The sequence below is a fragment of the Paramisgurnus dabryanus genome, chromosome 5 (genome assembly GCF_030506205.2).
Source record: "Paramisgurnus dabryanus chromosome 5, PD_genome_1.1, whole genome shotgun sequence".
Lineage (NCBI taxonomy): Eukaryota > Metazoa > Chordata > Actinopteri > Cypriniformes > Cobitidae > Paramisgurnus > Paramisgurnus dabryanus.
Genome location: NC_133341.1, coordinates 39,737,126 through 39,760,812, shown reverse-complemented (window position 1 = coordinate 39,760,812; position 23,687 = coordinate 39,737,126). Strand labels below are relative to the sequence as shown.

Here is a 23,687-nt window from a genome sequence, read left to right as displayed (position 1 = left end):
TGCGCATGCGCACACGCATTTCCGGTCCGGTTCCTCCGCCATCTTATGTCGCCTTTCCATTGTTCATAACCGAAGCCAGCCGAGGCGGCATTTCACATTTACTCTCATAATAACCCGAAATAAGAGGGCAGCGACACTGGAAAGACGGAGATACGGGTGGAACTTGGGATCATCTCATAAAACACACAACAGGATTTCCTCTCAGGGTTGTCTTAATTTGATCAGGAAAATATGATGGACGACGAGCAGCCCAAGACCCTGTATGTATATTTTCCCACTAACGTATACGCAAAAGAGACCGATAACATTAGCTCAAGTCCTGCATCTTTAATTAATGTTTTCAATCTTTTCACCAAAACTATTTCCATTGTGGTCGATTTGAGTTAATAAAAGCCTCACGTGAGAAGCTAACTAACGTTAAAGCAGACGTGTACCTTCTGCTTCTCAAACAAAAGCTCTGCTGGCTTGAATAAGAGATTCACGTTGTATTTGCCTCTCAACACCATCACAGAAAAACTCTATTTGTGCTTTAAAAAAAGCATAACGTAAACTATGTGTTTTTGCAGGGTTATTTTTTGGGTAATTTTATCAAGTCTGAAAGGCCGGAGCAGGGCCGCTCTCACGCGCACTGCAGAGTGTGTGAAGTTGCCTTGCACTTACTGAAGCTCATTGTCGTCAGATAGAGACAAAGAGCCAGCACTGACGTCTTATTAACGCGTTTTTATTCATATAAAATAGACACACATTTGACAAACCGACAATTTGTATTTATTTATACATTTGTGTAGATTATAAAGATGTTATGTTATCTTGACTGTTGGCATCTAAATTTAAACGAGCTTTTGTTGCTGGTTACCTCACTGGCTGTGCGCTTGTGCAAGAGCTGTTTTGTCATCTCTTTGTTTGAAACTTGTGTACGCGATTATTACAGGCAGCTCATTAATCAATGCATGTTAACAGGTTTTATTCATATGTAACTTATTTAAAAAAGGTTACTCTATCCATCCCATTTTTTAATAGTTTTTATTAGACCAATCACGTGATTTCAATACTAAAGTCGGCACAGGCCTCACGTGTAGACGCCTACAATCCACAAATAATTTTGTATTCAACGGGTAATTTGCTGTGTTTGCTCATATTTTCACAGGTATGTTGGAAACTTGTCACGTGATGTGACAGAAGCCCTTATTATGCAGCTCTTTGGTCAGATTGGCCCCTGCAAGAGCTGTAAAATGATTGTGGATGTGAGTACATCTTCCATTACTATCGCACAATTTTTTCACACAGAGTTAGTCGAGATTTGCACCAGATTGGCTGGTTAACTTATCCAGTTTGACCTTTTCCAACCCTTTAAAGTAATGAGGCAAATTTATGCTACTGTACCTTTAAGGATCTTGTTAAAGGGATAGTTCACAGAAAAATGAAAATTATGTCATCATTTCGTCGCTCTAATGTTGTTAAAAACCTGTATAAATTTATTTGTTCTGATGAACATGAAGGAAGATATTTTGAGGAAAGTTGTAACCAACCCCTTTGTGAGCCCCATTCACTTCTATAGTATTTTTCCTACTATGAAAGCGAATGGGGCTCACGAATGGTTTGGTTACAAACATTCCTTAAAAAAAATCTTCCGTTATACATCAGCGTAGAACAGGCATATTGTTAAATTTTTGCCGATGTGCACGTCAGGCTACGAACAGCCTACGATGTAGAACTTGCGCACGATTATAAATTACACTTTAATCTCTTGAAATGAGTAGCAGTGCCTATTTTGGGGATGTGGATTTTGTGGTCTGATCCAGTGAGGTTGGCGCTGCCCCAATGTCCAAAAACAGCATCTCTTTGCAAAGCCTGCATTACTGGACCGAATCGGACAAGAGTCCACTGTAAAACAAGCCACACAATTTATTATAGCTGACTGTATTGTTCAGGGATCTTGGTAAAAAATAAACCCAAACCACACTGTCTTTAAACTCCTAATACCTGGTGTGTCCACATACGTTACCTTTTTTTGCACCATAATACTTAATTCGGTTTAACTGGAACTTGTTGTACACAAATATGGAAAACTACTGCTTCATGTTCAAAGATAAATATTTGGTTATTATATTTAATGGTTCTTTCTAACCCCAAAAAGATGGAAGAAATCTAAAATGCAAGCCAAACCAAAGCTCGGGTCTTAGGAGGTTAAAGGGCACCTATTGTTTCCGTTTTCACAAGATGTAATACAAGTCTCAGGTGTGCACAGAATATATCTCAGAATTTTTAGCTCAAAATACCCCATCGATCATTTATTATAGCATGTCCAAATAGTCCCTTTTTGGATGTGGGCACAAAATGGATATGATTCCTTTGAAAACAGTCTGATAACATAAAACTGGGTGGGGCCTTATCAGTGTGACATCACATTGATAAAAGAATGAAAACATCATGTCTAATGAGATTAAAAGGAAGAGTGTGTGGATTTTTTTATTGTAGGGTTGTTGTATTTACACACTACCAACACACATTTATGTTCAACCAATTTGTAAAGTGGATTTTGCATAAAGTTGCTTTTGTTATATTGCTCTCATTTACCTTCAGACGGCAGGTAACGATCCATACTGCTTCGTGGAGTTCTTTGAGCATAGGCACGCAGCGGCCTCCCTCGCAGCCATGAATGGGCGTAAAATAATGGGTAAGGTAAGCTATCGTATCTACAGGGTGAGTTGGGATGGGATTGGATGGGAGGGAGGAAATGTTAACATATTTTATGGAAGTTGCATTGTTAAAACCTGTGTTATGCTGAGCTTAACATCAGCTTGCATCCTTTATGTGCAATATGAACTGAGAGGGAGATTTGACAAAGTTACATACTCCACTTTCATAAAAATAAAATCCCAATCATTTACTCACCCTCATGTCAACCAAGTTATTTGTCTTTATTTGTTTAGTCGAGAAGAAGTTTTTTTGAGATAAACATTCCAGGATTTTTCTTATTTTAATAAACTTTTTTTTTTTTTATTAGATCCCAACTAGGGATGCTAAACAATTAATCGCGATTAATCGTTAGCAGAATATAAGTTTTTGTTTACATCACATATGTGTAAACTGTGTATAACATTCATGTATAATTTTAAGAAAAAAAGTATATATTAAGTATTTATATTTATATATAATATAAATTATACATAATAGGGATGTGAATTTTTGTCATTTTTTCATTTCGATTAATCCATAGGTCTGAGAGACGAGTACTCGATTAATCGGGGGCGGGGCTTTCAAGGGGGCGGGGCGTAGCCATCATGGTGAAAATTTTAATATTTTTATTAAAAAATTATTTTTATTAAAAACAAATTAACAAAAAATAATTTTAAAGAAACTATGACGATGAAATTATTATTATTTTGATTATTTTTAAATGTTTCAGCAAAAACCTCTAACAGGAAGAATAGCTGCATAAAGTGAAACTAAATGGTTAATAAACACAGTAAACGGACGCACATCTTATTAACACTGTAAGACTATTAAAACTCACCGTTAATGTTTTTGAAAACAAAACATCTTAAATAAATATAAGCGTTAGGTGAGGCTGAAGACTAAACGGACACTGGTAAAATGAAGCGCTTTCTGTATGACACATTCCGTATGAAATTAATCACATACCTACAAAATGCAATTTTAATTAAACATTATTAAAATAAATATAATTGTATTTTGTGTAGATAAATAAAAAAATTACATGTAAACTTGAAAGTGCTAACTGTTAACCAGAAAGTATAACTTACTGTTGGATGCGCTCTTCAGCAACAACGCAGTTTAAAACATGACGCATAAAAAAATCACACATTTTTATTACAGCACTTTATATTTTATGTATTATTGTGTTCGATTAATATTTTGTAGTTTCTTATGAACGAAAATGATTTTTATAGCCTATTGAATTGTTATTTTAGTCTAAGAACAGCACGTAGTAAATGACAAACGAATAAAGAAATTAATATTTCTTTAAAAGATAAAATGTGACCTCTATATCCAGTGGTTTTTTTTGTGTTTTAAATGTATTTTTTGAACCCAATGCTTTGATTTTGCATTTGCATTTGTGGGTAGAAGTAAAGACATTGCACATTCCATTATATATTATTTTTATTCAACAAATAACAAATTAAAAGAACAGGAAAAAGAGTATCTTGAGAATTTTGTTATTACATTCAACTGTTATTTTTAACAAAATGTTTATTCAGTATTACTTTAGCAGCATCACATTTGCTGTGGATAAACAGTGCTTTTCAACCAAATGACTGTTAAAATAAAATTGAGCTGTCATAATTTAACAGGGCTGCTTAAACTTAAAACAAAAACATCCTTTAGCTATATTTTTAACCATAGCTAATAAAACTTAACATTAAATACTACATATTCTTATTCAAAAAGATCAGTCGATCTACGTGCTCAGGTGAAAGCCGAGTGCGGAGTCTATTCACAATTAGACCGGCGGTGGAAAAAACGCGCTCTGCTGGCACGGATGTTGCAGGAATAGCCAGGTACCACTGAGCAAGGATACTTAGCTTTGCATAACGAGACTCGTTGACTTTCCACCACAGCAAAGGATCCTGGTTTACAGAGATGCATGGCTCCCTGAAGTAGTTTTCGATTTCGGTGTCATGTGGACAAACATCATTCGTGCTGTAATCCTCTCCGAAAAGAGTGTCGAGTGCCGTTGCTGATTCTGGACTTTGTATGGGTCTGACAGGATTTGGGATTGTTTCACAAAGCTGTTTTAGATTTCCTTTTACTCTCTCCCGAAGCTCTGTTTCAAGAAACTTGAGATGTTTGTGTCTTGGATCCAAAGCTGCTGCAATGAGAGGCAAACACACTTTCTCAGCATCCTCATCAGCAGCTGCGACTATGCGCCGTTTCAGAGATTCGGCAATGGCTGTCTTAAATTCAGACACTTTCGGAGACTCACCACTCTGCGTGTTAAGGTGTCTGGTGATGAGGCTGTGTGTGATCGGATGGACCATTGAAATGCAAACATGTGTCTCACTGCACATTGTAGTTGTGGCAGACTTCAGAGACTTGAGAACAGGTGTTAGCTCTTCTAGAATTTGCCAGTGTTCTTCTTTTAGGTCAAGTGTCCTAGCATCTGCAAGTTTTGTAACATTGCGATCGGACAGAACAGCACACACAGCCCATCGCTGTTCCAAAAGGCGTTCAAACATGTCGCAAACCGAATTCCACCGCGTTCGACAGTACTGAATAAGCTTGTGGTCGGGTATGCTTTGCTGTTGCTGTTTCTGCCTAAGAGCGGCCGTCGCAACTGTGCTGTGATGAAAATGTGACACTAAACGGCTACTTGCAGCTATTACAGTTTTTAAAATTGCAACATTAAAGCCCTCATTGATTGCAAGCTGCAGCGTGTGTGCGAAACAGGGCAATGATTCCCAAACACTTTGAGAATTTGCTAGAACCATGTTAGCAGCGTTGTCGTGCACGCATGCGATTACTTTTTCGGAGCTTGACAGCCACCTTTCTGTGGCATCTTTTAGGTAGCTGGCAATGTTCACAGCTGTGTGCCTTTCATCGAAACTTCGTGTCTCTAGTACTGCGCTCTGCATTTCCCATTCAGATATGTAATGACAGGTTACCGTTATATATGAATCTGTTGTTAGCGAGGTCCATCCGTCTGTAGTTATAGCAACTCGCGCTGGTTTCGACAGGTTTTCCTTCAGTGAACAAGCACGATTTTCGTACAAAGCATCCATCCTTGCAGTGATTGTTTTTCGCGACGGAACAGTATATCCGGGCTCAACGTAACCCATTACATTTTTGAAACCTTCACCTTCAACAAAACTTATAGGCAGTAAATCTTTAGCTGACATTTCTGTGATAAGCTGCGTCAACTTCTCTGCCCTGCCTGTGTCGCATTTCTGTCTGACGGCAAAATCTTTAATTGTTGTCTGACTTTTCTGTCCGGCGTCACCTGAAATTTTGTGTTTAAATGTAAGATGGTAGCGCATCGTACTAGTTGTCGATTGGAATTTGAGTTTGGCGCTGCACATCTTGCACTTGACCGTATTTTCGTCAAGTTTTTCAAAGTGAGACCACACATCGCTGCGTCTGTTCGAAGCCATTTTCCGCTGTGCTCTGGTCTTGACTGGACCGCAACCTCTGGCAATGCTAACCAATCAAATCTCAGGTTCCTGTCCGAAATGCCAGCATAACCAATCAGAAGCAAAGAAAGAATTTTCTTAAAAAAATATATTTTTAGATTCAAACGATCGTCGTTATCATGACCGATCATCGGTGTTGCGTTCGAGTACTCGAGTACTCGTGCCCATCCCTAATACATAAATATACAAATGTATATACATGTAAAATTTTCTAAAACATACATGCATGTGTGTACATTTATTTATACAAAGTTATTATACACAGTTCACACACATATATGATGTAAACAAAAACTTTTATTCTGCTAACGATTAATCGCGATTAATCGTTAAGCATCCCTAATTCCAACAGTTGACTGTTTCAATGCAGTTTAAAATTGCATTTCAACACAGCTTCAAAGGGCTCTAAATGATCGTAAACAAGGCATAAGGGTCTTAAATAGCGAAACGATTGTCATTTTTGTCAAGAAAAATACAAAATAAGCAAAATATGAACTTCTGGACGTTCACATACGTCAAGCACATGGCTAGTGCAAGACGAGAAGTTGTAGTTTAAAACTGCATATTTTCTATTTTCCTTGTCGAAAATGACAATTGTTTTGCTAGATAAGACCCTTATGCCTCGGATGACATGGGGGTGAGTAAAGTATCGTGATTTTTTTTAGTTATAAAAGTTGAGTAATCCTTTAACACTGTTTTATTTATTGTCTCTTTTCTCAGTCCATATGCATATCATGGTTGTTGTTTTGTGACTTTATCTACCAAAGATCCATCAGTTTTTGTGAACAGATGAAGTGCTTCTTTGGTGTGAATGTAAAATAGGCAGAAAATGCTTTAGTAATGTAACCAAACTAAGCAGTGTTTTTATGGTATTTAGAAAACTGAGACTTTTCTGAGACAAGTATGAAAGATAAGGTGCATTTAATGTTTTTTTATGCATCATGTTTTTTCCATAAATGTTCCACATGACCCCCATAGATATCTAGAATATTTAAGTCCTTTTTAAAGTATAGAGGCATTTTCTTTAGCTTATGCCCATTCAGTTTCAAATATTTTATCCTCAACAGGTAATGAAGGACCATTTGAGGAGTAATACAAGTTGGTAATTTCACTTGTTTTGTAAGTCCCTTGTTATTTGGACCTTTTTTTCTACCAAGATTTTTTGGCTATTCACATAAGTTAGTAGGACAGTAAAGTGTGAATTGTGAGTATGGTCAGGTCTCCCTCGTCTCAACTGATCAATCAGACAGCCATTGTGTGTAAGGAGTGAACTATTGACACTTTAGTGGAAATCAGCAACATGAGTGGATCTGTATCATTTCTAACCTTTGCCCCAATGTTTCTGTCTGGCCTAGGAGGTAAAGGTCAACTGGGCTACCTCACCAAGCAGCCAGAAGAAAGACACAAGCAGTAAGTTTCTGACCATCTTTAGTTTTTATCTATGAAATAAAAATGGGAGGCGTAATCATACTTTCTAGTGGATTATCAGGTAAATGATAATGTATAGGCAGCTGGTTGTTATCGCAGAAATAAGCACCGACATTGTGATCAGGAACCGATGCAAAGTGGAGGTTCTTGTATAACACTAAAGGGGCTTATTTGGCAATAACAACCTGCTTCCTATACATTATTACACGGCTGTAAGGAATATTACATATTGATTTGAAATATTTAATTTGCTAATTTTAACCAATGCAGACCTTCCCTGAGGAAAACGCGTTTACTGTCGGTTTTAAGATAAGATGTCACAAACACTATTTAGTTTAATTATTTGTAAATAAAATGCAGGATATGTTATTAAAAGACATAGATTTCATTTTGTGTAATATTAAACTGTACCTGTCCGAATGATTTGCAACACCTGGGTTACCGTGTAATATTAGTTTTAAAGCGGTAGTATCTGAAAAGAACGAACCATGGAAAGTCGCTACTGGCCAATCAGAATCTAGCATTTAGAAAGACATTTATTAACTCTTTTTTTTCGCCATTGACGAGTTAGCTCATCAATTAAGAGAAAACACTTTCTTGTCAATGACGAGTTTTTATGGCAATCCATATTTCAGCTATTTTCCACCAGGTGGCGCTTTTACCCAACTTCTAAAAACCTGGAAGTATCTCCCTAGAGCAAACAGTTCAAACTCTGTGTATGTTTTGAGGATCGTTCTGATTCTGATTTCTATCAAATGTCCTTCACAAAAGTGCAATTATTTCAGCCTTTTGCTCAAAATTTGGTATTTTTGAAGAAACCTACCCATATTTGAGAGGTGATAAAAGAGAACAAATAAAAATAGAATGAAACTGCATTTTAATTAGAAAACAGACAGTCTGTTCATTCATCTGATTTATTGTATGTTTATATATTAAAAGGAGAATTCTTTTTGGATGGAATTAAACTTTTGTGAAAATTATAAAAAATGCCTGCGCTGACAGACAACTTTTTTCTATATTGGTAGAAAATAGTGTCATTAATTTATGACACTTAAGAAAAGCAATACTTAATTTGGTTTTAGTTTGGTGTAATTTGTAATTTAAGTGAGTCTTTGGTATCTTTAGATCACTTCCATGTCTTTGTCGGAGACCTCAGCCCAGAAATCACCACTGATGACATCAGAGCTGCCTTTGCACCCTTTGGGAGGATATCGTAAGTGAACAAGCATGACACTTTTTCAATTTTTTTTTTTTAAATTTAACCTCATTGAGCAATGCATCATCTGTTTCCATGCTGTTTTGAGTCATAACGGTTTATTATGTAAAGTCTTTATACACCTCTGATAATATAGTTAAGTATATCACATTGCATGTCTGTCAGTTGATCCTCCTTAATTGTACACATTGCATCTTTAAACGTCTTTAAGTTTACGTAAAGACCTTTTGTTGCATTGTCTGCAGGACTAAATTGATTCACACATGTACCACAAAAACATTTGACACTGTGATATATTTATTTTTGCTTACTGTTATTCACACCTAAATTATTTGCTCTCTTTTTTCTAAAGGGACGCTCGTGTTGTGAAAGACATGGCAACAGGAAAGTCTAAAGGCTATGGATTTGTTTCATTCTTCAACAAATGGGTGAGTCCTAATCCCAATATCAGGAAGTGCAGGTTTTTAACTAATAGGCAGGGTGCGTTCAATTTTTATGCTTTACTTTTACATTTCAGAATCCTCTGTTATAGTCATGTGCTGATGTTCCTGTTGCACTTGTTTTTGGCAGGATGCAGAAAATGCTATTCAACAGATGGGAAACCAGTGGTTGGGCGGCAGACAGATCAGGACAAACTGGGCCACAAGAAAACCTCCAGCACCAAAAGCCACCTATGAAAGTGAGTTTGTTTTTTCATGCAAAGTCGAATATTTTAATTATTTATTGTTTTTAGCTGAAGCATACTGTATAGTGTTTCTAGCTGCTATTATATTTGTGCTCAACCTTTTTCTGTGAGGACTTGAAATATTGTTAATTTCTAGTAGTAGCTGAGTCAATCTCGAATCTCAGATCTCATTGAATTTAAATATGTGGAGTAATAATGTGTCATGCCAGGTTTACATTAATCACACAAAAGACAATGGCACAGGTTTTTATGTACAAACTTATTGCTGCTTTTTATACCTTGACAACCCCATCCATCATATATTTTTCATTGCATGAGAATATACAAAATAATTTTTGCAAAACAGCATTTTTTTTTGTTTCAGCAAAAAATTGTGTCACCATTTACTCAAACCTTGTTTAACTTTCTAACTAATGAACCCTTTTTTTTTGTGTGATTTGTTATAGCACCAAACACAAAGCACTTGTCGTTTGATGAGGTCGTGAACCAATCCAGTCCCAGCAACTGCACTGTCTACTGTGGTGGGGTCAGTACAGGCCTCACAGGTGAGAAGTTTATTTGTCTCAAAGTTAGGTATGGGATGATAAATGCCGATATTATGCACGTTCTACAGCTTTTGATCAGTAGGAAGTCCTTTTCAACCTGAAATCACTGTTAGTTTGAGTCATTTATAACATGCATTTAAAAATTCATAAAAAGGTTTGATGAACAGCAATGCCCTGTCCCAATTGGCACACTTCATGTGGACTGTCGATCACGTGGCCTTAAAGGCACATGCTCGCTTAGTTTACGAGTCCGTAGGTTGTCCCATCTGTCATTTTTAAAGCCTTATTTATAGTCATGTGTAAGTTCTACGGCGTAGGCTGTGCGTAGCCTGACGTGCACCTCACAAAATTTTTAACAGCGTGTCGGTTCTATGCGGACCCCAAGCGCTGTGATTGGTCCACCAGAACCCCTCCTGCAGGTTACGACGTGGACGACGATGCAAAAGTAAAAATGAAAACTGACGCGGAACCTACGCCGTCGCGGCTATGTCGTAGGACCTACGCATGACTATAATGAGCCATTAATATATGCTTGAGCCATTTCCTGGAGATGCATGTGTAAATTGCTCTTCTTCTGCAGCCTGTATTAAGTTTCTGCACGAGAGCGCCCTCTGGCTTTTGGATGTAGTGACATTTTACCATAATTATCAGCCCATCCCTACTGAAAATAATAGTGGAATTCAAATTTAAGCAAATTATAATGACGAAACTAACTTATGTGCTCCTCCTTTTTTGCCAAAGAACAACTCATGAGACAGACCTTCTCTCCCTTTGGCCAAATCATGGAAGTTCGAGTTTTCCCAGACAAAGGCTACTCATTTGTAAGGTATGATCATATCTCCGTCATTACAACGTCAAGTTAAGACATGATGGTGGTTACAGCGTGTAATGGCGAACGCTGACTGAGAAACTCTTTATCTCCGCAGGTTCGGCACTCATGAAAATGCGGCTCATGCGATCGTATCCGTTAACGGCACATCCGTAGAGGGTCACATGGTGAAATGTTACTGGGGTAAAGAGACCACGGAAATGGTGACCCCCATGCAACAGGTTCAGGTACCCCAGGTGAGCAATATATAATATTTTTCATCCAGTGTTCAGCTCTGTGAAATAATCACTTGTTTAAATACTAAATGTAATGGGAGATATATTGAGATTTTTTTGGTGATTTTTCCTGTCAAATGTTTTACATGATGTGGTTTGAATTTTAAAGCAGAACAAAGTTGGCTTCGCTGCACAGCCGTATGGTCAGTGGGGACAGTGGTACGGCAATGCTCAACAAATTAGCCAGTATGTCCCTAACGGCTGGCAGGTACCTACTTACGGCGTGTACGGACAAGCCTGGAACCAACAGGGCTTCAAGTAAGTTACCTTGCATGCTTCAGCTCTCTTTTCATCCTTGGTTATTCTTTTAAGCACATGCCTGAAAATTAGATGTTAAAAGGGTTAAAGTTCTTAAACTCCTTGGCCTATAGACAGCTTTTGTTTTATAAGTTGGGTTACTCTGGTGGCATACCTGACACTCGTCTTGTTTGTAGTCATTTACAGGCTGGTGCGGGGTGGACCGGTGTTAGCGCAGTGAGTAACGGAGGTGTTGTGGAGCAGGCACAGGGAGTCAATGGAGCTGTGCTAGCCAATCAGTCCAGCATGGGCACCGCAGGATACCACACACACTGATGCCACAATGGACAACTCTAGCACTCCACCGCAGTTTCAGCAGGGATTTACACACAACCTCCCCTATTAAGATGCCTGGTTTGGGGAAGGGATGTGCCATTTCTGACCCTCCCCACCTTCCACCTGTAAACTTGCTCAAATTTCGGTGGACAGTGAGGCTGAGCGTGTCATTTGTGGTGGGGTCTTGAGTCGGAATAAACACACTCTGATACACAAACATATATTCAGACACATTAATCCACACAAATCCATAAGCTGTGTCGGCCTGGTGTCCGACCGGCTTGATTGGAAAGGACAATGCCATTTTTAACACGAAAGTACTATAAATGAATAAAATCAACAATAACTGCAACTTTTCCATTTTGCTTTTTTGGTTTGTTAGAGCGATTTCAGCTGCTGATTTTGTAATATATTAAGCTTTGCCATTTTCTTTTTTGGACTTGCCATTTTAAATGCAAAACTGTTTGTTTGTTTTTTTGTTCGTTTTTTGAGGAGCGATGACACCATCGAGTTGTGTGAAATGTCAACCTTTTTTTGTTTTGTTTATAAAATGAATAAAATGGATGTCAACTGTTGTATTTTTTTAATTAGACATTCAAACTAAACCAATTGCAGGGATGACTGCCACATTTTTTTCTGAAAGGCAGACGAATATTGCACAATATTAATACGTTTTCACAAAAATTTGATGTTACGCAAATTTTAGGCAATTTTAATTGTTTTGCATTCCACTTTTTGAGGGCTTCTAAATACAATATACCGTTCTGTGTGTAAATAACCAAACAACTGTGTTCAACTGTTGGGCCGCTATATAAAGGACACTCATACGTTGATTATGGTTGCTTGCTTGCTTGCTTCTTTTGTAGGTGGGAGGGTGGGATGGGGTATCTGAACTATAATTTGGCATTTGCAGCTCTGTTAAATGCTGGTCCAGAAATATGCTGCATTGAAATGCAGTGCAAAGATCAAGTCTGAACTTTCTGTTAGATTTACAACATTTTCGTGTATAAAATCTAAATGTCAACTTTTTGCAGTGTTTAGTATTAAGATGAGCTGGAATGGATCAGAATTTTGCACTGTTGCCCATTGGAGTTGTAATAGGTGAGATCAGTTGTGTTGCCTTATTTTGAGTTGATTTCATTTTTGAGTAAACTGATGCTCATGAAACATAGGCAGTGCCTAATAATACGTTGAGAGACATTTTGTTTTGAGGATTTCTTAAAAATAATGTTCATCCTACTACAATGTGTTCTTGCTTTGTCCCATTAAAATGCAAATGCGAAACAACATTCCTGTCTCTTCTGCTATCCTATTTGTAATGAGATCATGCACACATACATTGAGTTTACTGTAACACCAGCAAAACTATTGTAAATTTAAGTTGGTAAGCCGAATCAAAACAATGTGCTAATTTAAGATATAAATTAGTAAAAAAATCCAACAAACTTTGAGGATATTTGACTCAAAAATGTGTATACTGCAAAAAATCTGATTTTCAAGAAAAAATCTTTGTCTTGTTATCTAAAAATTCTTAAATTAAGATGCTTTTTCTTGATGAGTAAAACGACTCAATAAAATAAGTCTAGTTTTCATTCCAAAAATATCAAATGTAAGTGATTTTGTGCATAAAACAAGCAAAAAATCTGCCAATGGGGTAAGCAAAAAAAAACTAAATTCAAGATTTTTTTGCTTGTTTTATGCACAAAATCACTTACATTTAATATTTTTGGTCTAAAAACTAGGCTTATTTTCTTGGGTTGTTTTGCTCATCAAGAAAAAGCATCTTAATTAAAGAATTTTTAGATATGTTTACTGAAAACAAGACAAAAATACTAAGAATTTTTTTTCTTGAAAATAATTTTTGCGGTGTAGTCCTCGCCCTGTTTTCCCAGGTACAGATGTATTTTATATTTATTTGTTTTACATATTTATTTGTCTGAGGATTAGGACAGAAAGAAAAATATGAGCCAGCGATAGCACGGAGGAAAATTTACCACAGTGTTAATAGCCTGTAATTAGATTAAAGTCGCTGTTGACTTCAATTCCCAGAATGCATTTGATTGAGCTCCGTCTGGCCAATCAGGAGGCTCGTTACAGTCGCAACAGCGAGTCTGTTTGTAAGGAGCAATGGCGACGGCTGCTGAAGATCTTCAGTGAGCGCGCGCGTGTAATCCGCCGCTCCAGAGGTTGGCGCGTCATTATGCAGTAAACTTATGATCGATACAAGTCTCCAGGTGATTTGAATGCTTTGTTAATCATACAGTATATTACTGTAAAATGGCAACCATATTTCACGGCATGTTTTACAGCATTGGTCTTAAGTAGTGTCTTGTCAAGAATTTTTGTTTAAAGAAATTTAGTTTTTTTACCTTTGTTATTAACATGTACGTTTTTGAAGTACGAAAGCAGTATCAATATTTTCTATTAACTTAAGATTTTTTATAATTAATTATTAATTCGTTCATTTATGTTATATGTTTAAGAAATTGGGTTAGCTAAGCTTTACAGTCAGAGATTACAGTAACAAAACAAGTACTGTGGTCATACTATAGTTTGTTGGTCACTGTCTGTACTACCATGCCAGTACCTATTTTGGAGTACAGAGTAATGGGGCGTACACACCAAACGCGAATTCAGCAATTTGCAAAAGTAGAACATACAAAGTATATGCAAATAGATGCAAACTCGCATTTGACAATGCGAGTAACGCAAATTGGGCAGTGCAATTGCCGTGAAAACATACGCTATTCGCCTTAAACGTGTCTTTGCGCAAATTGAAAATATTAGACGTTTAAGCGCAAAATGTATATGACTCAAAGTTAAATCCTGATAGACGTACACACCAAACACGAATTCAATGATTTGTGTGAATAGATTGCATACAAAGTCCCGAATAAACACAAACTCATGCTGGGCGAGATTAATGACGCGAATTGGGCAGGGCGATCGGTGCAAAAACAAACACTATTTTTCCTTAAACGCATCTTCGCGCAAGTTGAAAATATTTAACTTAAGCGGAAAAAATTGCATGACACAAAGTAAAATCTCACAAGTAATTTAGGCTTCGTCCGAAAACTATAAATCGCTGCCTTCTGCGACAGCATTTCAAGGCAGGAAGGCTTTAAGGCATATGCGAATTCCAATGTTAGGTTTACTTCTTGACTCCTGAGATCTTGTCCCACAATTCTATTTGGTGCGAGCATGGGGAATGTGATTGGTCGAGTTTGAAAAAATAAAATGGCGCCCAAGAAAGCGGCTGGAGCACAAATTTAGTGTAAATAAATGTATATTTTCACTTTTAATTGCATTTCTAGCGAGAAATTAGTATTGTAGTTTTCAAATATTTGATTAGTTATCACAAAGGCGCTCTCTGTTTATATTTCAAACACGCTGCTTTTGATGTGTGTCCGAAAGCGTTTCTCTTAGTTGCCTTCATGCCTCCGAAGTCATTGCCTCATGAGGCAGCGAGGCAACAAGTCAGCTTTCAGGTGTGTATGCAGCATAATAAGCCGTACACACCAAACACGAATTTAGTGATTTGCGCAAGTAGATTGGATACAAAGTCAAGGCAAAGACATGAATAAACATGAACTCACACTGGGCGAGCTGAATGACGTGGGCGGTGCGATTGCAGCTAAAACATGCACTATTCGCTTCAAACGCGTCTTCATGCATGTAGAAAATAGAGCGAGAAAGTTAAATCCCCCGAGTGATCTAAACAGAGAAATACGAGGCTTTGCGCTTGGTGTGTACGCTGCATAATTTTTACCGGGATAGTTGGTCACTGCCTTAGTAAATACCATGGCATTACCATCCAGTAGCATTTCTGTACTGCCTTTTTTAAGGGTAAACAACATCTATTGTTTACAACAAACAAGAAGTATAAACAACAACAAAAAATTGTCAATTTCCATCATAGTGTCCATGTCATAAAAGACAAATGGATGGCCCTCTGGTAAACTCCGGAATACCGCTGGCGACTCAGACAGTGGTTTCTCCTGTCACCCAAATCCCCAGTAACTTGTCCAGTAATAAACGGAAGACTCCTACTTTCCTGTCTAACTTGGGCAAGGCTACCTTAAGAGGCATCCGCAAGTGTCCTCAGTGTGGTGTTTACAATGGCACCCGTGGACTCAGCTGCAAAAACAAAGCTTGTGGAACCGTCTTCAGGGGGGGAGTCCACGGGACGGGGCGTTTGAAGAAAGGGAAGGCTGAAGTAGTTCAAGTTGTGATGGACGGTGGAGGTGGCAGGACAGGGGGGACTCAGGTGTTCTCTGTACATCAGCGGGGTCGTGGCTCTGAACAGCGAGGCTTCGTTGAATTAGTTTTCACAGATACGGCCATCACTACCGCTGATGGAACCATGTTGACCCGTGTCAGTCTGGGCCGCTGTTACATGCCCTCATGCCAGCAGAACGAAAGCGAGTCAACAGTTGAAAGTGTCCAACACAGAGTGTCACAATCACCCAGAAGTCCCTGCACCCACGTGAAGCAAGCAATGGAGTGTCAAACCCAAGCGACACCGCTGCCACTCAAGAGCTCTGTGCTGGAGTCTCTAGTGGCCACTGCCCAGGCCAAAGAGGAGTTGTGGAGGCTGGCAACTGAGACAACTGGGCCCCTAGTGCAGCGGGTCTCCAAAGGGACCCTAATAGTGAAATGCCAAGCAGGAGATGCCCATCCTCTGGGACTGCTGCATCTGATGGTGGGCTCACCTGCAGTTAAAGAGAAGAATCAGGGTTCGGTTCCTTTTCGCTGCGGATGTCACGCTCGCTGTGGTAAAGGGAGAAAAGAAGGAGAGAATTCCTATCAGCACAGTTTACCCGAACGCTGCCTGCACTTCTATGCTTGCGTTTGTGCCTTCACAAGTGATGAGAAGCTGGCCACTGAGTTTTCAGCCTTTCTGAACTACAACTTGAATGGTAAGATCAGCATTAAAGTTGTCTACATCTTACATTAACAACATAGGCAGCATAATGACATCTAAGTAGCCACTAGATGGACCATCAGTGTACTGTTCTGTATTCCCTGTCACATCTATAGCATTATAGAAAAAAAATTTGTGTGTGTTTGTTCAGAAGTGCAGGAGAGGACAGATGCAACAGCGCTAAGTATATCTGAATCTCAGCAGCACATTGAGCCCTCCATCCATCAACGTTCCAAGAGACTCAAACTTATGGAGTCCACTATTGGTAAGCCTTAGCTAATGGGAACATAGGACTGTGAACCTGTCATTCAAAAGATTTAACATATCCACCTCGAAAAATGTTAAAAGGTTTGCAGATTCCGTTTGGGGCTGGTAATGGAATCTGTAGACTTTAGGGATGCATGATATGATCGGCCGGTAGTGGCTTATAAATTAAGTGGCCAGATAAGGAAAATTATGCAGATATGATGATGTTGTTTATGCACGTCCACTCATCCAATTGTAAGGACTGCTATAGAAATCATGTCAGCTAAGGTGTAGACCAGGGTTCCCCAAATCTTACCCTGGAGGGCCGGAGCACTGAAGAGTTTAGCTCCTGAGCAAGCTAATCAAGGTCTTCATGATCACTAGAAAATCACAGGTGTGTAAGTTTGATTAGGGTTGGACCTAAACTCAGTAGTGCTCCGGCCCTTCAGGGTAAGATTTGGGGAACCCTGGTGTAGACTATTAAGCCTGATATATACTTCTACTTCATACCTGCGTCGTGTCCTCTACGCCGTATCCTTTAAGCCGTATCCTCTATGATTTAAATCGATTTGTTCTATTGAACGGTTAAAACAATTCAGGCTGCATCCCAATTTAGGGGGTAGATCCTTCTAAGGCACGGGTGTCCACTCCTGCTCCTGGAGGGCCGGTGTCTCTGCAGAGTTTTATTCCAACCCTAATCAAACACACCTGATCCAGCTAATCAAGGTCTTACTAGGCAGACTAGACACTTTGAGGCAGGTGTGTTGAGGGAAGTTATAGCTAAACCCTGCAGGACACCGGCCCTCCAGAACCGACTTTGGACACCCCTGTTCTAAGGCCTCGGACTTTGTATTTGAAGGCTGCAGCTTCTGAAGTCCACGAAGCCTACGGTGGGAGTTGCGTCACTTGCTGTTCCCGCCCACCACGCTTGTCAGCAGGTCGGGACACAACAGCATAGACGTATTTATGTTGTGTTCAATTAATTAAATGTTTTATAAATAAATAAATAAAAATCTTTAATAATTTAATTATTAAACACTAATGCTACGTACACACCAAACGCGTGTCATCGCATTACTCGCTCTAGACTACTCGCGGGATTACAACTTCATGTAATGCGAAATTTTCGCTAGAGTTGAATATTTTCAACTTGGGCTAAGACGCGTTTGAGGCAAATAGCGCGTGTTTTCGCGACAAACGCGCTGCCCATATCACGTCATTCGCATTGCCCTATGCGAGGACGCATCTGATCGCATCTTTGCATTGACTTTGTATGCAAATCGTTGAACTCGCATCTGGTGTGAACCCAGAGTAAGAATATGTGTGTTGTTGAGCCACGGTACACACATGCATGTGTGCATCACAATAGCACAACCTCCACCTCATTTTGAGCCAGGAAAAACCCTGTAAAAATCTCTGGAACTCTAAAAACAAAAAAGGTTACACTTTTTGCTCAGTCTTTGCTGGCTTATATTAGTATCTGCATCGTTTGTTGGCTAAAATGTGTTGATAATGATCGGATATCAGCAAAAATCTAATATTGTCCATCTCTAGTAGACTTTTGGGGAAGGGAAAGATGGACTTAAACATGGTAAGATATGTGGTGAAATATTTAATGCCTCATCACACAAGAGGTGAGGAATATGCAAAGTTTTCCATGTCTGTTGTTTCTGCTGTAATGTTCTGAAGATGCTGAGCACCTCCACTGTAAACTATTTTCACATATTTTATATTTGTCTTTCCAAACCTCCCACAGCTTCCTCTGTCTCGTCTTCATCTCCTCTGGCTGTCAAAGACCCTTCTGTACCCACCCTTATCCAACGCAAGCCCACTTACAGAAAAAACTCCAGCGCTACTGGGTTTAAAAACCCAGGTGCTGCCAGATACTTCCTCTTTCCTTCTTCTCCTCCTTATTTCTGCTTTTTTCATCCTCATGCTCTTTCATTCTCCTGTGGTTCCTTGTGTTGTTACATGCTTTACAGAAATTAAGCACTTATTTATTTATATAAATTAAGGGCACCTATTATGCCCAAGGTGTAATATAAGTGTCAGGTGTGCCTAGAATGTGAAATTTTAGCTAAAAAAAACCCACAGATCATTTATTATATCATGTCCAAAATGCCCCTTTATCAGTGTGACATCACATTAACAAGAGAATCAGAACAACATGTCTAATAAGACTGCTTTGGTTTAATGGGGATTAAAAAAGAAGGAGTGGGTATATATATATATAATGATTTTACACTTCTAAGTTATGTAATAGCTTTTTGGTGGTGTGTTTTACGTGATTGGGTGATTTATACAGGAAGTAGCCAATCAGTGGATGAGACTCACGTGTCACTGGGTTTCCAGCAGTGGTTGGTCAGCGTCACTGAGAGGATCCATCAGACGATGCACTTTCAGTTTGATGGTAAGACAATTTTGGAGTAAATGAATGTGTGCGGATCATATGTGACCCTGTCTGTGAAATCCAGGCTAAAGTCTCATAATATAATAATATTTGGAGCATTAAAGTTTGATCATTTATGTAGAAAATCACAGACTGTGTCACATACTTCACCCTATTATCAAAAGTAAAAACAATTATACTTTCAATCAGTCTTTGAATTATGTCAAGGGCCCCCCATTTCATCATAGGGTCGCCGTGATTGTACAAACTGGATCAACATTTTTTGTTGGTCTTGGATCAATGTTTTAATCAAAGAAATCCCAAATTACCCCTAAATCAAAGCCTAACCATTTTTACCCTTCAAATTAGTGTGAAATAATAGCTTGAGAAGAGTTTTTTTAAAGCCCCAATCCTAAATCTAACAATCTGTCAATTCCTCCAGAAAACAGCGTGAGGTGCACTTGAGAGTAAATTTTTTTCAGACAAAAATCTTTTAAATCATTTTATTGTAAATTGGGACAAATAATGGACAGTATCGCTTTGTGGCAAGCCAAGCACGAGAATTTAAAATTAATGTAGCATTTTAATTTTAATAAAAACCAGGGGACCCCTCTTATTAATATTTTGTGCTTTATTAGGGGGCCCCTTAATGCCTATAGGAGGTCCTGGACCACCCCAGCCACCCTCAATTCAAACAATGCTTTCAATAAAAAATAAAAAACATGTAACAAGGATAAATTGCTGAAACGAGACATTTTAACCCTTATATTATGTTCCGGTTCAATTTGACACGTTTTGATTTTAAGCTGTCGGAAAAACCAGTTAACCTGTGATTTTATTCTTGAAATTTTGTGGCTTTTTCTCATTTATGGCTATGAACATGCATGCAAAGTTTGGACACGCTGATATGTTTCGAAGTGTACCTAACTCATTTTGTAACGATTTTTATGTTCGCGGGTCAATTTGACCCACATTTTTTTGTTCCAAAGCAACTGTACTGACCCAAATTAAATATCATTTCATTTCACAGCAATATTAAATTGTTTATTTAGGATGTTTTAAACATAGGTATGTTGAATTTAATACATTTATGTAAACAAACGCTACAACAGTTTATTTTCAACATTTGTTAAAACAAACATGTTAAAAATTGTGGTTAAATGCGTTTTTAAAAATCATACTTTTTAATATTAAGTGTTTTTTTAATATGTGACAAATATTGATACTAAAATGGTCCTGTTCATACCTAATTCCTTTTTGTTTTTCATGATGTGATATTTAGAGAATTGCATTGAATCCAATGCGGGTCAATTTGACTCGCTCCATCAAAATCGTCACAAAAATTGAAGGGTTAAACCAAAAATGTTGCCTGTTCAGCAGTTTTAAGTAGATTTGTTTAACAAGGTAAAATTGAAATTTTTGGGAATTGAGTTTCCCTATGTTTTTTAAGTTAAATCAACTGGTCTGGGTTTACAGTGTATGTGTTTGACTTTTTAAGCTCTTCTCACATCAATTTAAGATTGTGTCAAATGAAATGTTGAATTGATGCTGATGTTGATATCACACGAGCAGGAAAACCGGATCCACTGGTGTTTCATATCCCACAAGCTTTCTTTAATGCCCTACAGCAGCGTTTGTCATTGGGCTCGAAGAAGAGAAGACTGCCCAACTTTACCACCAGTGAGTCAGTTTTCATTCAGATCTTTAATACTGCATATGTTATATGGTTATAAAGCACATACTTCTGGTTTTGGGTGCTGATTGGTCAATGCAGAACTCCAGCCTGGCTAAAATCCAAAATACAGTTGCACTTAACCTTACATGTATTATGTTATTTATGTTTATTTAGTACAAAAATATATTGAAAAGTCCACTACTATCTACTTTTCTTTTGTAATTTCTGTATTCTCAGCATTTGTGCGTAGGGATGCTTTGCCTCTTGGCTCTTTTTCTAAATACACCTGGCACATCACTAACTTGACACATGTCAAGCGCATCTTTGATACACCACAGGTGGGTTGGGTAGTCATTTTCTACCTAATTCCTAACTAGCGATGTAATTACCATCTCATGATGATCTCTCATTTTGTTTGATCAGTTACCTCTGGAACTTACTCACAGTTTTGTGAAGAACAGCGATGGCTCCTATTCACCATACAGATGTCGGGAGAACCTTTCTGATCCTGGATCAGATGCCTGCAATCAGTTAAGCTCTAACAAGCCTTTGTCCATTAGACCACTGGAGCACCGCACATTTCTCAGAGTGGGTGAGTTTGATCCATAGACTGTAAAAAATATGGACGTAGTGTCCATGACGTCACCCATAGGTTTGTGAAGAGCTTTTTGAAGGCAATAGGCTTGTTTGAGAGCTTTGCGTGAAATTTAGGAGAAGTGATAAAAAGATCTTTTAAGTCGGACACTCCACCGATCAAACGTCAGCAGAGACAGGACTAATACGTTACATTTTTAAATATTAACAGCTTTACAGACGTACAGATTTGTATGTATTCCTATTCATAAATATTAAAATTGCGGGCATTGCCATTTTTTTACTCATAATAATTTATTATGAGTAATGTTTTTAGTCGTATTTAACGATAAAAAATCCACCTGCTCCTTGTTTTTTAATCCTCATTAAACCAAAGCAGTTTCATTAGACATGCCGTTTTGAGTCTCTTAACAATGTGAGGTCACACTGATAAAGCCCCGCCCACTTACAGTCCTGCATTACCATAGTTCACATCCTCAGTGAGTTGTACTCTGTCCACTAGATACTATTGTCTCAGACTGTATTAATCAGATCTATTTGAACTGAAAGCGCTCACTGTCTGTTTGTAAGGAAGTGAGGAGCTGTAGCTCATTTGCATTTAAAGGTACAGACATTAAAACAGGGCACTTTTGCTCCACCCAAATAGGGGTGTTTTAGAGATGCTATAATAAATGATCTGTGGGGAATTTTAAGCTGAAACTTCACAGACAAACCTGAGACTTATATTACATCTTGACAAAAATGCCAATAATTACACCAAAACATGACATAAATTCATAAAATATGTTAATTTTATTAATCCGCTGTAATCCACATCTTTAAAATTCATACAATTGTGAGGAACAGATCCAAATTCAGCTCTTATTTTTTAGCAATCTTGATCCCAGCTCTCATCAATGACCGTTAACGTCAAATTTCGCGTTTGTTATGAATAAAAATTCAAATCTTGTGCCTAAAGAAGGTTTGTGACAGATTGCTCCCTTTTTTATTTTGAATTTTGTAGACACATTGCTTTCTGACAGTGATATAAAACACTAATTGCGTCTTCAGTGCAATGTCACAGATTTGCAACATTTCTGTTTTCAGTCGATGTACTTTTACATTTTTTAAATGCGTGCCTTGACAGAGTGAAGCTGGATTAACTTTCTGGTGGATTAATGACTTTCTCTGTACTTCATAATCTCCAGAGAGGACCATGAGTGCAGCACATTGGCATTTTAACTACTTTTGGTACTGCTTTTGAAAATTCGTAATAAATAAAGCAGTGCTATTTAAGTGACATACTGCTGTGTTATATCTCAGGTACATGTTCAGCAGAGCAGACGGACCCGGTGCCTTTTGTGATCGAGTGGATCCCGGACATCCTTCCACACTCACAAGTGGGAGAACTGAGAATCCGGTTTGAGTACGGCCATCAGCTGGGGGGTAATCCTGAATGTAACAAGAGCTCTGCTGGAACGGACCGAACTAAACAAACACTGGCAGATACCAACCCAAACCAATAAAGACCCTCTGTATCAGGCCACGAGATCATTAAACTATTTTAACAATTACAATTTGACTCCAGTTGCAGTCTAGCACCTCCAATAGAGGAGTGTCCTTATCAAGGACATTTCAAACTTAATGTTATGTTAATTACAATGGAATTAAGTTTAAAATGTGTACTGATGTTTTAAAAAGTAGTTTAAAATGCTAAGAAAACTGTAAGCTGCTACTCATCTCACATGACATGATGTGAACTATTGTTTTCTTTTGATGTTGTAGTCCAGATGATAAGGTTAGAATCACTGACATGTGAATTACAAGACACACAGAAGTGTAAAAAAAGAATAGTGATAATATATGTTTATATGCTGTACTGTACAATAATAATAATAATAATAATAATAAAGTTACGAGTTCTGTGGTTCATATTGCAGTCAACTATTTTATTTCTTAATAGAATTTCAATAAAGCCCTATTCTTACATATTTTTATTGATTATTGTTTGCAGTGATAAGGGGACTTTTCCATGTTTAAATGCTATAATTGGTTCCCCAGTGCTTCTATCAACCTAGAAAATGTGAAAAAGATCAACCCATTAATTTAGTTTTTGTAAACCATTCTCTGCAAGCTTGTAAAAAAATAGGTGATTGAAATTTGGCTCCCCTTGTGGA

At 38.0% G+C, this 23,687-nt stretch overlaps 2 protein-coding genes across 6 annotated transcripts; both read left to right on the top strand.

The window, feature by feature from the left end:
- Positions 1 to 30: 30 nt before the first annotated feature.
- On the top strand, positions 31 to 12,992 carry tia1 (TIA1 cytotoxic granule-associated RNA binding protein). Of its 2 annotated transcripts, none has more exons than XM_065284101.1 (12): positions 31 to 260; positions 1,148 to 1,244; positions 2,584 to 2,682; positions 7,508 to 7,562; positions 8,706 to 8,793; positions 9,149 to 9,224; positions 9,367 to 9,475; positions 9,928 to 10,026; positions 10,768 to 10,852; positions 10,953 to 11,091; positions 11,243 to 11,388; positions 11,565 to 12,992. In XM_065284101.1, the coding sequence occupies exons 1-12, from the start codon at positions 232 to 234 to the stop codon at positions 11,701 to 11,703; spliced, it is 1,161 nt and encodes a 386-aa protein (XP_065140173.1). In that variant the 5' UTR covers positions 31 to 231; the 3' UTR covers positions 11,704 to 12,992. The 2 variants fall into 2 exon arrangements, with proteins under 2 accessions (XP_065140173.1, XP_065140172.1); XM_065284100.1 differs by having other exon boundaries at positions 11,240 to 11,388.
- Positions 12,993 to 13,799: 807 nt separating this feature from the next.
- Positions 13,800 to 23,497, top strand: c5h2orf42 (chromosome 5 C2orf42 homolog). Of its 4 annotated transcripts, none has more exons than XM_065284097.1 (9): positions 13,800 to 13,937; positions 15,623 to 16,622; positions 16,779 to 16,892; positions 18,630 to 18,746; positions 19,179 to 19,283; positions 20,835 to 20,942; positions 21,175 to 21,275; positions 21,361 to 21,529; positions 22,834 to 23,497. In XM_065284097.1, the coding sequence occupies exons 1-9, from the start codon at positions 13,917 to 13,919 to the stop codon at positions 23,034 to 23,036; spliced, it is 1,938 nt and encodes a 645-aa protein (XP_065140169.1). In that variant the 5' UTR covers positions 13,800 to 13,916; the 3' UTR covers positions 23,037 to 23,497. The 4 variants fall into 4 exon arrangements, with proteins under 4 accessions (XP_065140169.1, XP_065140168.1, XP_065140171.1 ...); XM_065284096.1 differs by having other exon boundaries at positions 20,832 to 20,942; XM_065284099.1 differs by lacking the exon at positions 18,630 to 18,746.
- The last annotated feature ends 190 nt before the right edge of the window (positions 23,498 to 23,687 follow it).